Genomic DNA, 14,570 nt, shown 5'->3' with positions numbered 1-14,570 from the left:
AGCTCCTCCAGTGTGTCAGATGCTGTCCAGCACCTAGGTTAAGATTCTGCAAAAGGCTCTTCCCCTGTGCCCAGCTCCGCGAGGCAACAGCAGGCTGCACTGCCATAGCAGCTGGCCGCAGCATCACACTGTCCTTTTGATGTGCTCAACTGTGTCCATTAGGCAAAAATGGCCATTCCCAGCTCTCCGTGTGTAAAAGGAGGACAGCAGAGCCAGAAGTCTCTCCCTGCCTGTTATGAACATATGAAGCTGTCTTATACTGAATCAGACCTTCAAGTCCATCAAAGTCAGTCTTGTCTACTCAGACTGGCAGTGGCTCTCCAGGGTCTCAAGCTGAGGTTTTTCACACCTATTTGCCTGGACCCTTTTAGTTGGAGATGCCGGGGATCGAACCTGGGACCTTCTGCTTACCAAGCAGATGCTCTACCACTGAGCCACAGCCCCTCCATGTCTCTCCAGGGTTTGAAGTGGAGGTTTTTCACATCTACTTGCCTGGACCCTTTTTAGTTGGAGATGCTGGGGATTGAACCTGGGACCTTCTGTTTACCAAGCAGATGCTCTACCACTGAGCCACCGCCCCTCCGTATCTCTCCAGGGTCTCAAGCTGAGGTTTTTCACGCCTATTTGCCTGGACCCTTTTTAGTTGGAGATGCCGGGGATTGAACCAGGGACCTTCTGCTTCCCAAGCAGATGCTCTACCACTGAGCCACAGCCCCTCCGTGTCTCTCCAGGGTCTCAAGCTGAGGTTTTTCACGCCTATTTGCCTGGACCCTTTTTAGTTGGAGATGCTGGGGATTGAACCTGGGACCTTCTGTTTACCAAGCAGATGCTCTGCCACTGAGCCACCATCCCATCTGTTTGCACAGAATCCACTGACCTTGCAATGAAGTGCGTGATGCCGAACTCCGGAAGGGACTGCCAGGCTTGTATGAACCTCATTTTGGCTTCGATGAGACTCATCTGAGCGACGTTCTGATGGGCCTCTAAGATCCTGGCCGTGATCTACAAGGAAGAGACACACAGACTTGAGGCCAGTGCTCTGCCTTGGAATGGTATTCATGCTTGCAAGGAAAAAAATAAAGGAAGACGGAGGGCATAATCGTGGAGCAGGGGAACACAGAAAGGAAGGGAAAACAGTTCTTTAAGATGGACCCAAGTCAGTCCTCAACTTGATGGTTTTTGTCTGCCCCTTCATGTTTCTTTCAGAATTCCCATTCTGTCCCCGTGTTGATTTCTAACTGCTTCTCCTTCGAGCCTCTTGAAAAGTATGAGAGGCTGGACTGGTTGGTTAAGAAGAAGATGATATTGGATTTATATCCCGCCCTCCACTCCGAAGAGTCTCAGAGCGGCTCACAGTCTCCTTTCCCTTCCTCCCCGACAACAGACACCCTGTGAGGTGGGTGGGGCTGGAGAGGGCTCTACAGCAGCTGCCCTTTCAAGGACAACCTCTGCCAGAGCTCTGGCTGACCCAAGGCCATTCCAGCAGCTGCAAATGGAGGAGTGGGGAATCAAACCTGGTTCTCCCAGATAAGAGTCCGCACACTAAACCACTACACCAAACTGGCTCTCCTGTGCAGACAAGCATTAAATGCAGACAAGCATTGAACACACACAATAGTGTGTGTGTGTGTGTCGAGGGCCTGAAGACAATTCTGTGAGAAGGAGAAGCATCTGGGAATGCTTCCCCTTCCTCCCCCTTCGAAAAAAGAAAGAAGGGGAAAAATGGTTGGGAACTGTTTCATGTGCACTTCTACGTTCGCACCCCCAGTGGCTGCCAGCAGTTGACTATTTACAGAAAGTGCAGAGAATGAGAAGTGGCAAGGATAATTAGCTGCTGTGTGAAAATTAGCTGGCACAAACACACACTCAACAAGCTCCCAGAACCTATTCTGCTAACGATGTGAACGTCTCGCCTTCAGAAGAATTCAGCCTCCTCAACACTTCTCATCTAGTGTTTAGAAAAGTTATCCTCTAGCTCTCGTTTCTGATTGAAAAAAAAAAAATAAAATCAAAGAACTGTGTAGGAAGCCTCTGGATTCAAAGGGAGCCGTGGACAAAGCTCCCAGTGGGGAGGGTTCACAATACTTGGCCTCTCCCAGGGGCTCTCCTTCCTTTCCCACCCTCGAGTTTTCTTGTCCTCGGGTTCACAATTTCCAAGTGCCTTGTAAAAGTGCATGTGACGCGGCAGAAGTTGGCTGCTTCCACAGTAGCTGGAGGGAAGAGATCATCCCCGGATCCAGAATATCTTATTCAAAATGGCATTTGTCATAACTGTGCAGCTTTCCACTCACCTGTGGCAAGCAGCAAGGGCCTCCAGGTGAGCAGCGGGGTTGGTGAAGTACCTCTTCCTCCTGCAGTTTGCCTGCTTGTGTCTGCCACTGCAGCACTGCCCAGCTGCTTAGAACCGGGACTGCCCTTCTGCCCTTAGAAGTCTATAGCCCTTGAAGAGCCAAAAGGGGGCACATCTACTACTATGCGACAACGCGACAGTGGCTGCCCCTCCCTGTCTTTTGACCTTAGAAAGATGGCTTTTTTTGTTTTTTCTGCTACCTTTGCCATCTACCCCCTTCCGAAATTCTTCTCTGCAAAATCGTAAGCCGGCAAGCAGGCCTGCTTGTTTTACAGGTCACTAGTACTGACAGTGCCTAACAGAAGAACATGAGAGAAGCCCTGTTGGATCAGGCCAATGGCCCCACCAGTCCAACACTCCGTGTCACAGAAGAACATAAGTGAAGCCATGTTGGATCAGGCCAGTGGCCCATCCAATCCAACACTCTGTGTCACAGAAGAACATAAGAGAAGCCATGATGGATCAGGCCACTGGCCCCTCCAGTCCAACACTCTGTGTCACCGAAGAACATAAGAGAAGCCATGATGGATCAGGCCACTGGCCCCTCCAGTCCAACACTCTGCATCACCGAAGAACATAAGAGAAGCCATGTTGGATCAGGCCACTGGCCCCTCCAGCCCAACACTCTGTGTCACAGAAGAACATAAGAGAAGCCATGATGGATCAGGCCAATGGCCCCTCCAGTCCAACACTCTGTGTCACAGAAGAACATAAGTGAAGCCATGTTGGATCAGGCCAATGGCCCCTCCAGTCCAACACTCTGTGTCACAGAAGAACATAAGAGAAGCCATGTTGGATCAGGCCAATGGCCCCTCCAGTCCAACACTCTGTGTCACAGAAGAACATAAGAGAAGCCATGATGGATCAGGCCAATGGCCCCTGCAGTCCAACACTCTGTGTCACAGAAGAACATAAGAGAAGCCATGTTGGATCAGGCCAATGGCCCCTCCAGTCCAACACTGTGTCACAGAAGAACATAAGAGAAGCCATGTTGGATCAGGCCAATGGCCCCTCCAGTCCAACACTCTGTGTCACAGAAGAACATAAGAGAAGCCATGATGGATCAGGCCAATGGCCCCTCCAGTCCAACATTCTGTGCCACACAGTGGCCAAAAAACCCAGGCGCCATCAGGAGGTCCATCAGTGAGGCCAGGACAGTAGAAGACCTCCCACAGTGCCCCCCCACAAGCACCAAGAATACAGAGCATCACTGCCACAGAATTCCATCTATACCTTGTGGCTAAGAGCCACTGATGGACCTCTGCTCCATATGTTTCTCCAATCCCCTGTTGAAGCTATCTATGCTTGCAGCTGCCACCACCTCCTGTGGCAGTGAATTTCATGTATTAATCACCCTTTAGGTGCCTATGTGCTCAGGCAGTTAATGCGAATTCCTGTAACTACTAAGGCAGAGGGGGCACCCCACTAGAGTAGTTCCCTAAGCCAGGGGTCCCCAACCCTCAGGCCAGGGACCAGGCTGCGGCGTGCTTGAAATGGGCCATGCCGCCTTGCTGCCCCGCCCCCGTGGTACCTCCCCCCCCCACCGTTTTCACCATTTTAAGGCCAGGGAAGGGGCGGTGAAGTGCCTCCCAGGTTGACACCCCCCCCCCCCCCATCAACTGATCGGCCGGGAAAACTGCCACAGCAGCGGCGAGGGACGCTGCCTTAGGAAGGCGGCAAAGGCAGCATCACTCACTGCTGCTGCCGCGGTTTTCCCGGCCCATCATCTGATTGGCGGGGGGGGGGGGGGTCGGCTGCTGGCAGCAGGGAAAAAGCAGGCAAGATCCACAACTACTGGCGCCTTCTGTTGACCTACTGCAGGGTACAGCCCTAGATGTCCAAGGGTGACCTGCAGCTGCATTTAGAACTTGGCTGTTTCCATGGCAAAGAGCTACATCTTCTGTTCATCCGTGCTCTGTTTCTGCCATCCGGTGTTAAGACCAAAAACCAAGGGTGCACATGAAAACGGCTTCACAGAAGAGAATTTCTCTCCATGACGGCAAAGAGAGCTGAAGGAAGGACACAGTTTCCCCTCCTTTTATTCTGGGAAAAGCGAGAAAGCAGCAGGGAGAACAGGGGGAAGAAGCTCCCTCTAGCTGTGGCTCATTCACACATATTGTGTGGCTCTTGAAGTCTCCACTGCCCCGGCAGGCAGCTTGGAGAAGGCATTTGTCTCTTTAAATCACTTCTCCAAGCCAAACCAGCCATTGACTTGGAGAGTGCATTTAAAGTTGCTTTCTTTCCACCTCCCTCATCTTTTTTCCATCCTTCCTTCCTCGTGGCTCTCACGCATCTGATGTTTATTCTATGTGACTCTTGCATTAAGTTTGGCCATCCCTGCTCTGGAGTTTCTGAGCTTCAAAATCTCTCCATGCTAGGCCTCTGCCTGCACAATAACCCACAGGGCTCATCACAGGCACTACAATGATGGCCAACTACATTAGCACTGTGCCACGGAAACAGCACACGGTGGCCGGTGGCAGCCACCCTTTTCTGTTTTAATGAGAAGGGACGCAGCATAAAGTCAGAGCTGCAACCGGATTCATTTCTTAATTGGCATTTCCAACAGCCCCCCTTTCCCTGCTTTTAAGCATACAGCTACAAACAGAAAAGTCTTACAGTGCTTATTTACGGTTGCTGACACTTACCAAATCTCTTATATAGCCTGGCTTCAAAGGCGAAGGAAAGAGAAGGAAGCATAAAGGAAAGAAAAGGGAAAAAAAGGGCAAATCAGAAATATGGCAACAAAGCAAAGGGCGGAAATGTGCAAATTATCGGTAATAACAAAAAGGTATGAGCCAATTTTTTAAAAAATCAAACAAACCAAAAACTCAAGATTTTCATATAACTTTCCTGGGGAAGGAAAAAAGCGAGAGATGAAAGTGAGTATGAGAAAAAGAGCCAAGCAGAAGAGCCAGCAAAGCTGTTAATTGTGGGGTGCAAGTGTAAAATGCCCTGAACTTGGGCAGCCCAGGCTAGCCTAATCTCGTCAGATCTTGGAAATTAAGCAGGGTAGACCCTGGTTAGTAATTAGATGGGAGACCACTAAGGAAGTCAAGGGTCTCTAGGCAGAAGTGGGTAGTAGCAAACCATCTCTGAATGACTCTTGCGCCTTGAAAACTTTACGGGGTTGTCTTAAGTCAGTTGTCACTTTCCACCACCACCACCAAATGTAGAACAGGTTGTCCTTTTTCATGGCCTACAGAATCTCTTCTGAAACAAGCAAGCTTCTAACCCTCATAAGACTGAATTTATGGGGAAAGTAGTAGCAAAAAAAGTGAAAAAATGTGAAAAGCATCAGACATAAGGAAACCAACAGAAAGAAGCTTTACACTGGCATTACATTTCTCCAGCTTATGTATTCCAAAACCATATAACAAATATTTTTCAAGGTTAATAATGAAGGGAGGGCAACACGACCATTTGCTCTTGGTTGTGCATCCCGTAGCACTGACTTAAAAATGCAAATTTCACAAACCACAACCAACCACAACATGCAAATCAGCTGCCACCCCTCCGGCATGTTTTTAGGGTGGCCGCAAATGTAAAATAAGTGGCTCGCTGCCTTTCTAGAAAATAAAAAAATTACACATCTTCACCAAGAACACATTTGGCAAAGGACAACATAGTACAACAGACCCTTAAAAAACACTCTCCGGAACTGCAGAGGCTACAATATCAGCACCGAAACATTTTTAACATCTTAAGAAGTAAGCTGGTTTCAAGCAAAGCACACCAATAGTAGGGAACATGGTCTGTGCGGCACAAAACCAGCTAGAGAACCAAACCGGGACAAAATGACTAATCTTCTAAAAGCAATACAACATTTATAAAGTAGAATAAACATTAACATGTAAGGCCCAAGCGCTCCAAAAAATAAGTCCCAAGCACTCCAAAACAATATTATAAGCCAATGTCTCTCTATTAATAGGTGCTCACTGACTTCCCTGGACCTAGAGACTCTTCTCCCTAAGTTGGGGTGCAGGAACCTTGAGCTTGAGCACACCAAGAGTTGGGAACATGGTCTGTGCAGCACAAAGAGCCAGTTTGGTGTAGTGGTTAAGTATGCGGACTCTTACCTGGGAGAACCGGGTTTGATTCCCCGCTCCTTCACTTGCAGCTGCTGGAATGGCCTTGGGTCAGCCATAGCTCCCGCAGGAGTTGTCCTTGAAAGGGCAGCTGCTGTGAGAGCCCTCTCAGCCCCACCCACCTCACAGGGTGTCTGTTGTGGGGGAGGAAAGGAAAGGAGATTGTAGGCCGCTCTGAGACTCTGTCCTTGAAAGGGCAGCTTCTGGGAGAGCCCTCTCAGCCCCACCCACCTCACAGGGTGTCTGTTGTGGGGGAGGAAGGGAAAGGAGATTGTGAGTCACTCTGAAAGGATGGCGGGATATAAATCCAATATCTTATCTTCTTCTTCTTCTTTTTGATGATCACTTTGTCTCTTTGTCGAGAGAAGATGATATTGGATTTATATCCCACCCTCCACTCACAATCTCCTTTCCCTTCCTCCCCCACAACCGACACCCTGTGAGGTGGGTGGGGCTGAGAGGGCTCTCACAGCGACTGCCCTTTCAAGGACAACTTCCTCAAGAGCTCTAGCTGACCCAAGGCCATTCCAGCAGGTGCAAGTGGAGGAGTTTGGAATCAAACCCGGTTCTCCCAGATAAGAGTCCGCACACTTAACCACTGCCCTAAACTGGCTCACCCTGCTATAATGGCCTCCTTGAAAATGTTTACATTCATTTCGAAGTAGAACAAGATAAAGCCTTCACTGTTTTCAAATATTGCGGTTCATGTTCTTCTACTCAGCTCCTTGTTTTCTGAGACTATTTCTCTCTACCTGTAGGTTGGTAAAGTGTTGTTGCATTATGTAATAGTCTTATGTGCATGCATTATGTGCCAACGTTTATTCTACTTTATCAATGTCGTATCGCTTCTAGGGGATCAGTCTTCTTGTCACGGTCTGGTTTTCTAGCTGGTAAACTGGTTTCAGGCAGGAAAGTTACTACGAAGGGATCTCGATTAAAACGACATGAAAACTGTGCAATACCACTATGGGCCAATTCAGAAAAGCCTGCTAGGCCACTGCAAGCGGGGGCTTGTTAGGGGGCTATTGCTGTGGTTCACCCAAGTACTTATGTACTACTGCAGGGGTGGCCAACGGTCGCTCTCCAGATGTTTTTTTGCCTACAACTCCCATCAGCCCCAGCCATTGGCCATGCTGGCTGGGGCTGATGGGAGTTGTAGGCAAAAAAAAATATCTGGAGAGCGACCATTGGCCATCCCTGTACTCCTGGGATACCCTATACCAGGGGTATTGAACTCATTTGATATGAGAGCCAGATCTGACATATATGAGAACTTGTTGGCCGGGCCACGCATGTCATAAAAGAAGACGACGATACTGGATTTATATCCCGCCCTATACTCTGAAGCTCAGAGTCTCAGAGCAGTCACAATCTTATTTACCTCCCCCCCCCACACAACAGACACCCATTGAGGTAGGTAGGGCTGAGAGAGCTCTTACAGCAGCAGCCTTTTCAAGGACAACTCCTATGAGAGCTATGGCTGACCCAAGGCCATTCCAGCAGGTGTAAGTGGAGGAGTGAGGAATCAAACCCCATTCTCCCAGATAAGAGTCCACGCACTTAACCACTACACCAAACTGCCTCCCAGGTAAATGTAATGCCAGGTAGTGGAGATATAAACTTTATAAAGGAGGATTTTTTTTTAAAAAAAAATGTAAAATAAATCATGCTTAAAAGATTAGCACTCTTGCAATATTTTGTTTATTTAACAGTCTCTGATAACTGACACCTCTTGCTATGAACGATTGCATCAAAATCTAGAGACAACATCTGTGTTGTAGCAATCCTGAGTAGGCTGTTCAGGTGTGTGTGCTTAAGTTGTAAAACTACTTTTGATTTATTGACATTCATTACAGAAATCTCATAGTCAACGCTTTGAGCCTCAGACACAGGGGAAAACATGAAATGGCTGGGCATCGTGAGCTTTTGTACATAAGTTGCTTCATGTGCTGGTGAAAATAGAGGCTTTGCTCTGTAGCTCGTGTGTGACTGAGCAAGCCTGGCAAAGCAAGCTGTGATGCAGAAGGAAGCAAGAGAGAGAGAGAAAGAAGCAAATGACAAGTGAGTTGTTCACAGACCTGATAGCAGCCTTCCGGGAGCCTGGTCTAGCCCTTGGGCCGCAGGTTTGACACTCCTGCTCTACACTGCTTGTCAAAAATCTGTGTACTCCAGTAAACACACTGGAAAATGCAAAGGTTTCCCGAGTCAACTCCCTCCCTCCCTTACTGAATACCCAAAGGAGTCACCATGAGTTGGCTGTGACTTGACAATAGTTAACACACACGCTGTTTCGCAGCTCAGGGCTGGTTCACACGGCACACCGACCACTTGATATCAAGGATGATTTGTATTTGCTCATAAGCCAACACCCATGCAGACAACAGTTGCCAATGGAGTCTGTTCCTAAGTTCAGATGGCAATCACCAAAATGCTGAGCAATCAAGAAACCGAGGAAAGCTACGTCTGGCTGAAAGGCAGCAAGCAGCATCTGAGACGACCACAGGCATGCAGCTGACACAGCCTAGAATTTCTAGACATTGACTTCAGCACTCATTTGCAATGCAAAGAGTTGCTATCACAGTTTAGTCCAGGAAAAATGTGCAACCCACTCAAAGTGCCAGTCAAACTTATGAGTATTCACATGCCTGGTGTCATTATTCAGGGCCCATGCTTTTGTACGCAATGATTTTTTTTTTAAATCCTGCATTCAGTTCTAGCATTGCCAGCCTCCAAGCAGTGGCTTTATAGGAAAGGAAAGGTCCCCTGTGCAAGCACCAGTCGTTTTCGACTCTGGGGTGACGCTGCTTTCACAACGTTTTCACGGCAGACTTTTTACGGGGTGGTTTGCCATTGCCTTCCCCAGTCATCTACCCTTTTCCCCCAGCAAGCTGGGGACTCATTTTACTAACCTCAGAAGGATGGAAGGCTGAGTCAACCTGGAGCCAGCTACCTGAACCAGCTTCCGCTGGAATTGAACTCAGGTCGTGAGCAGAGGATTCCGACTGCAGTAATGCAGCTTTACCACTCTGCACCACGGGGCTCTTTATAAAGATGGGTTATTGAACGGAATACTCCATCTCATACCTCTATGGCTTAGTGGTTAAGGCACTGCTTTGGAACAGGCAAAGAGACCCTCTGTTTCCGCATGTCATAAGAACATAAGAACATAAGAGAAGCCATGTTAGATCAGGCCAATGGCCCATCCAGTCCAACATTCTGTGTCACACAGCGGCCAAATATATATATATATATATATATACACACACACACACACTGTGGCTAATAGCCACTGATGGACCTCTGCTCCATATTTTTATCTAACCCCTTCTTGAAGGTGGCTATGCTTGTGGACGCCACCACCTCCTGTGGCAGTGAATTCCACATGTTAATCACCCTTTGGGTGAAGAAGTACTTCCTTTTATCCGTTTTAACCTGTCGGCTCAGCAATTTCATCGAATGCCCACGAGTTCTTGTATTGTGAGAAAGGGAGAAAAGTACTTCTTTCTCTACTTTCTCCATCCCATGCATTATCTTGTAAACCTCTATCATGTCACCCCTCAGTCGACGTTTCTCCAAGCTAAAGAGCCCTAAGCGTTTCAACCTTTCTTCATAGGGAAGGTGTTCCAGCCCTTTAATCATTTTAGTTGCCCTTTTCTGAACTTTCTCCAATGCTATAATATCCTTTTTGAGGTGCGACGACCAGAACTGCACACAGTACTCCAAATGAGACCGCACCATCGATTTATACAGAGGCATTATGATACTGGCTGATTTGTTTTCAATTCCCTTCCTAATAATTCCCAGCATGGCGTTGGCCTTTTTTATTGCAAACGCACACTGTCTTGACATTTTCAGTGAATTATCTACCATGACCCCAAGATCTCTCTCTTGGTCTGTCTCTGCCAGTTCACACCCCATCAACTTGTATTTGTAGCTGGGATTCTTGGCCCCAATGTGCATTACTTTGCACTTGGCCACATTGAACCGCATCTGCCACGTTGACGCCCACTCACCCAGCCTCAACAGATCCCTTTGGAGTTCCTCACAATCCTCTCTGGTTCTCACCACCCTGAACAATTTAGTGTCATCCGCAAATTTGGCCACTTCACTGCTCACTCCCAACTCTAAATCATTTATGAACAAGTTAAAGAGGATGGGACCCAGTACCGAGCCCTGCGGCACCCCACTGCTTACCGTCCTCCACTGCGAAGACTGCCCATTTATACTCACTCTCTGCTTCCTATTACTCAGCCAGTTTTTGATCCACAAGAGGACCTGTCCTTTTACTCCATGACTCTCAAGCTTTCTAAGGAGCCTTTGATGAGGAACTTTATCAAAAGCTTTCTGGAAGTCTAGGTAAACAACATCTATCGGGTCTCCTTTGTCCACATATTTGTTCACCCCCTCAAAGAAATGTAACAGGTTAGTGAGGCAAGATCTTCCCTTGCAGAACCCATGCTGAGTCTTCCTCAATAACCCGTGTTCATCAATGTGCCTACTCATTCTGTCCTTGATAATGGTTTCTAGGCCCGCCACCTCTCTCCTGCCGCCTCGAGACTCTAGCAGACAGTCCATACTGTTTGTCACCATCACAGTGGACAACTCTGATCCGTTACTCGGTAGAAAAATAGAAGCCAACCCTTCATCTCTTTGAGACGAGTCCTCCCGAACCAGAGACATTCCATCTCCTGTCGGCTTTCCCCCAAGATTTAGTTTAAAAACTGCTCTGCCACCTTTTTGATTTTAAGCGCCAGCAGCCTGGTTCCATCCGGAGACAAGTGGAGACCGTCTCTTTTGTACAGCTCCGGCTTGTTCCAGAAAGCATCCCAGTGCCTAACAAACTTAAACCCTTCCTCCTTACACCATCGTCTCATCCACACATTGAGACTTCTAATTTGCGCCTGTCTCTCCTGCCCTGCACGTGGAACAGGTAGCACTTCCGAGAAGGCCACCTTGGAGGTCCTGGCCTTAAGTCTCCCACCTAGCAGCCTAAATTTCTCCTCCAGGACCTCACGACTGCATTTCCCCACATCGTTGGTGCCAACATGCACCATGACCACAGGCTCCTCCCCAGCACTGTCTATCAGCCTATCTACTACACGCGTAATGTCTGTTGTAAAAGGAATGCTTCCCTTATGAGGGGGGGGGGGGGGGGGGTTTAAACCATTAAGCCCTGCCAATCAGAACAGGTGTCCCTAGGCTTCACTAGCCAACGGCGACATCAACTCCTGCAGCTTGCTGTCTAATTTAGAGGGTTTAATTTGGGCTTTGGATTAGAAGATGTTTAAAAGTTCTGCGGTGGGAGAAAAAAAAAATCTAGTTTCCCTTGCTCAAAACAAGCCCAAACACACGACAAGCTCTTACTTTACTGAACTGCAGACTCTGTACATTCCTCCGGCAGATGAACTAGCGCTTCTACAGCAGCAGCCTTTTCTGCTCAGAGCATACTCCCTGCATTCTATGAATTCCAAAAAGGCAATGTTTCCTCCATTCCACACGAATCCCCACATTGCGTGACCTCGTGGGATGAATACGGAGCTTCCAAAGTCTAAGCAATCCCAAACAGCATAGCTAATAAAACACAAGATCAGCAAAATGGCTGAGAAACGTTGCTGGCACATGAAAAGGAAAGTGCCAATTTCTTTACACATCTTCCCATTCCCATTAATGTATTCTCTCTCTCTTTCTCTCTCTGGTTGTCAGAATGGTTATCCTTCATTTCCCCTGTTATCCCTACCATCATCAGCTTTTGATAAGAAGAAGATGATATTGGATTTATATCCCACCCTCCACTCTGAAGAGTCTCAGAGCAGCTCACAATCTCCTTTCCCTTCCTCCCCCACAACAGACACCCCGTGAGGTAGATGAAGATATTGGATTTATATCCCACCCTCCACTCCAAAGAGTCACAGAGCGGCTCACAATCTCCTTTCCCTTCCTCCCCCACAACAGACACCCTGTGAGGTGGGTGGGGCTGGAGAGGGCTCTCACAGCAGCTGCCCTTTCAAGGACAGAGTCTCAGAGCAGCTCACAATCTCCTTTCCCTTCCTCCCCCACAACAGACACCCTGTGAGGTGGGTGGGGCTGGAGAGGGCTCTCACAGCAGCTGCCCTTTCAAGGACAACTCTGCCAGGGCTATGGCTGACCCAAGGCCATGCCAGCAGGCGCAAGTGGAGGAGTGGGGAATCAAACCCGGTTCTCCCAGATAAGAGTCCGCACGCTTAACCACTACACCAAACTGATAAAGTTCCTCATTTGACTTCCAGAAAGCTTTTGATAAAGTTCCTCATCAAAGGCTCCTTAGAAAGCTCAAGAGTCATGGAGTAAAAGGACAGGTCCTCTTGTGGATCAAAAACTGGCTAATTAATAGGAAGCAGAGAGTGAGTATAAATGGCCAGTGGAGGACAGTAAGCAGTGGGGTGCCGCAGCGCTCAGTACAAGGTCCCATGCTCTTTAACTTGTTCATTAATGATTTGGAGTTGGGAGTGAGCAGTGAAGTGGCCAAGTTTGCAAATGACACTAAATTGTTCAGGGTGGTGAGAACCAGAGAGGATTGTGAGGCACTCCAAAGGGATCTGTTGAGGCTGGGTGAGTGGGCATCAATGTGGCAGATGAGGTTCAATGTAGCCAAGTGCAAAGTAATGCACATTGCGGCCAAGAATCTGGCAGAGACTGACCAAGAGAGAGATCTTGGAGTTGTGGTAGATAACTCACTGAAAATGTCAAGGCAGTGTGCGATTGCAATAAAAAAGGACAACGCCATGCTGGGTATTATTAGGAAGGGAACTGAAAACAAATCAGCCAGTATCATAATGCCCCTGTATAAATTGATGGTGCCGTCTCATTTGGAATACTGTGTACAATTCTAGTCACCGCACCTCAAAAAGGCTATTATAGCATTGGAAAAAGTCCAGAAAAGGGCAACTAGAATGATTAAAGGTTTGGAACACTTTCCCTATGAAGAAAGATTAAAACGCTTGGGACTCTTTAGCTTGGAGAAATGTCGACTGCGGGGTGACATGATAGAGGTTTACAAGATAATGCATGGGATGGAGAAAGTAGAGAAAGAAGTACTTTTCTCCCTTTCTCACAATACAAGAACTCGCGGGCATTCGATGAAATTACTGAGCAGTCAGGTTAAAACGGATAAAAGGAAGTACTTCTTCACCCAAAGGGTGATTAATATATAATTTTTTTGGCCACTGTGTGACACAGAGTGTTGGACTGGATGGGCCACTGGCCTGATCCAGCATGGCTTCTCTTATGTTCTTATGTGACACAGAGTGTTGGACTGGATGGGCCATTGGCCTGATCCAGCATGGCTTCTCTTATGTTCTTATGTGACACAGAGTGTTGGACTGGATGGGCCATTGGCCTGATCCAGCATGGCTTCTCTTATGTTCTTATGTGACACAGAGTGTTGGACTGGATGGGCCACTGGCCTGATCCAGCATGGCTTCTCTTATGTTCTTATGTGACACAGAGTGTTGGACTGGATGGGCCACTGGCCTGATCCAGCATGGCTTCTCTTATGTTCTTATGTGACACAGAGTGTTGGACTGGATGGGCCACTGGCCTGATCCAGCATGGCTTCTCTTATGTTCTTATGTGACACAGAGTGTTGGACTGGATGGGCCATTGGCCTGATCCAACATGGCTTCTCTTATGTTCTTAACATCATAAGAGTTACCCCTGCCCCAAGTCTGGGCTTGGGTCCACAGTGTCCCAAAGGTTATAATTTTGCTATATGGACAGGGCCTCTTCCATCGCACAAGGCATAATAGCTCTTTCAGAGAATAAACGCAGGCTATATAAAAAGGGAAGTTCCACTGCCAGAAAGCTGTCACGCTGTGCCAATAAAAGATCCCTCCCTCTTTTCTGACTAGCTCTCCCTTCTCTAATGTCTGGAGGAGATCAACGCCAGCGCTGCCATTCAAACATATCTCATAGCGATTAAGCAGGTTTCAAAAGATCTGCCAAGCGATTCTTTTAAGAACCGCTGCTGCTCTACCAAGAATACGAATCTGCTTTATGCAATCAGTTATCTATGCTGCCTTATGCCACCCTACGCTGATCTAGCCAGGGCTCCTGAGGCACAGTGGGCACGATCCTAAGCAGGTCTACGAAGATGT

At 47.9% G+C, this 14,570-nt stretch overlaps 1 protein-coding gene across 4 annotated transcripts in view; it reads right to left on the bottom strand.

Moving 5' to 3' along the window:
- Positions 1-14,570, bottom strand: part of FERMT2 (FERM domain containing kindlin 2) — a 146,155-nt gene that overhangs the window by 5,662 nt on the left and 125,923 nt on the right. For 2 of the 4 annotated variants that reach the window (XM_060261112.1, XM_060261114.1), the window contains 2 exons: positions 4,999-5,019; positions 878-1,002 (listed from right to left, as the gene is read on the bottom strand). In XM_060261112.1, coding sequence (XP_060117095.1) covers positions 878-1,002; positions 4,999-5,019 — 146 coding nt within the window. The remainder of the gene's footprint in view (positions 1-877; positions 1,003-4,998; positions 5,020-14,570) is intronic. The other 2 variants (XM_060261113.1, XM_060261115.1) reach the window with 1 other exon arrangement.

The sequence above is a fragment of the Heteronotia binoei genome, chromosome 21 (genome assembly GCF_032191835.1).
Source record: "Heteronotia binoei isolate CCM8104 ecotype False Entrance Well chromosome 21, APGP_CSIRO_Hbin_v1, whole genome shotgun sequence".
Classification (NCBI taxonomy): Eukaryota; Metazoa; Chordata; class Lepidosauria; order Squamata; family Gekkonidae; genus Heteronotia; species Heteronotia binoei.
The sequence above is the reverse complement of the archived record's forward strand: the minus strand, read 5'-3'. Positions and strand labels throughout refer to the sequence as shown.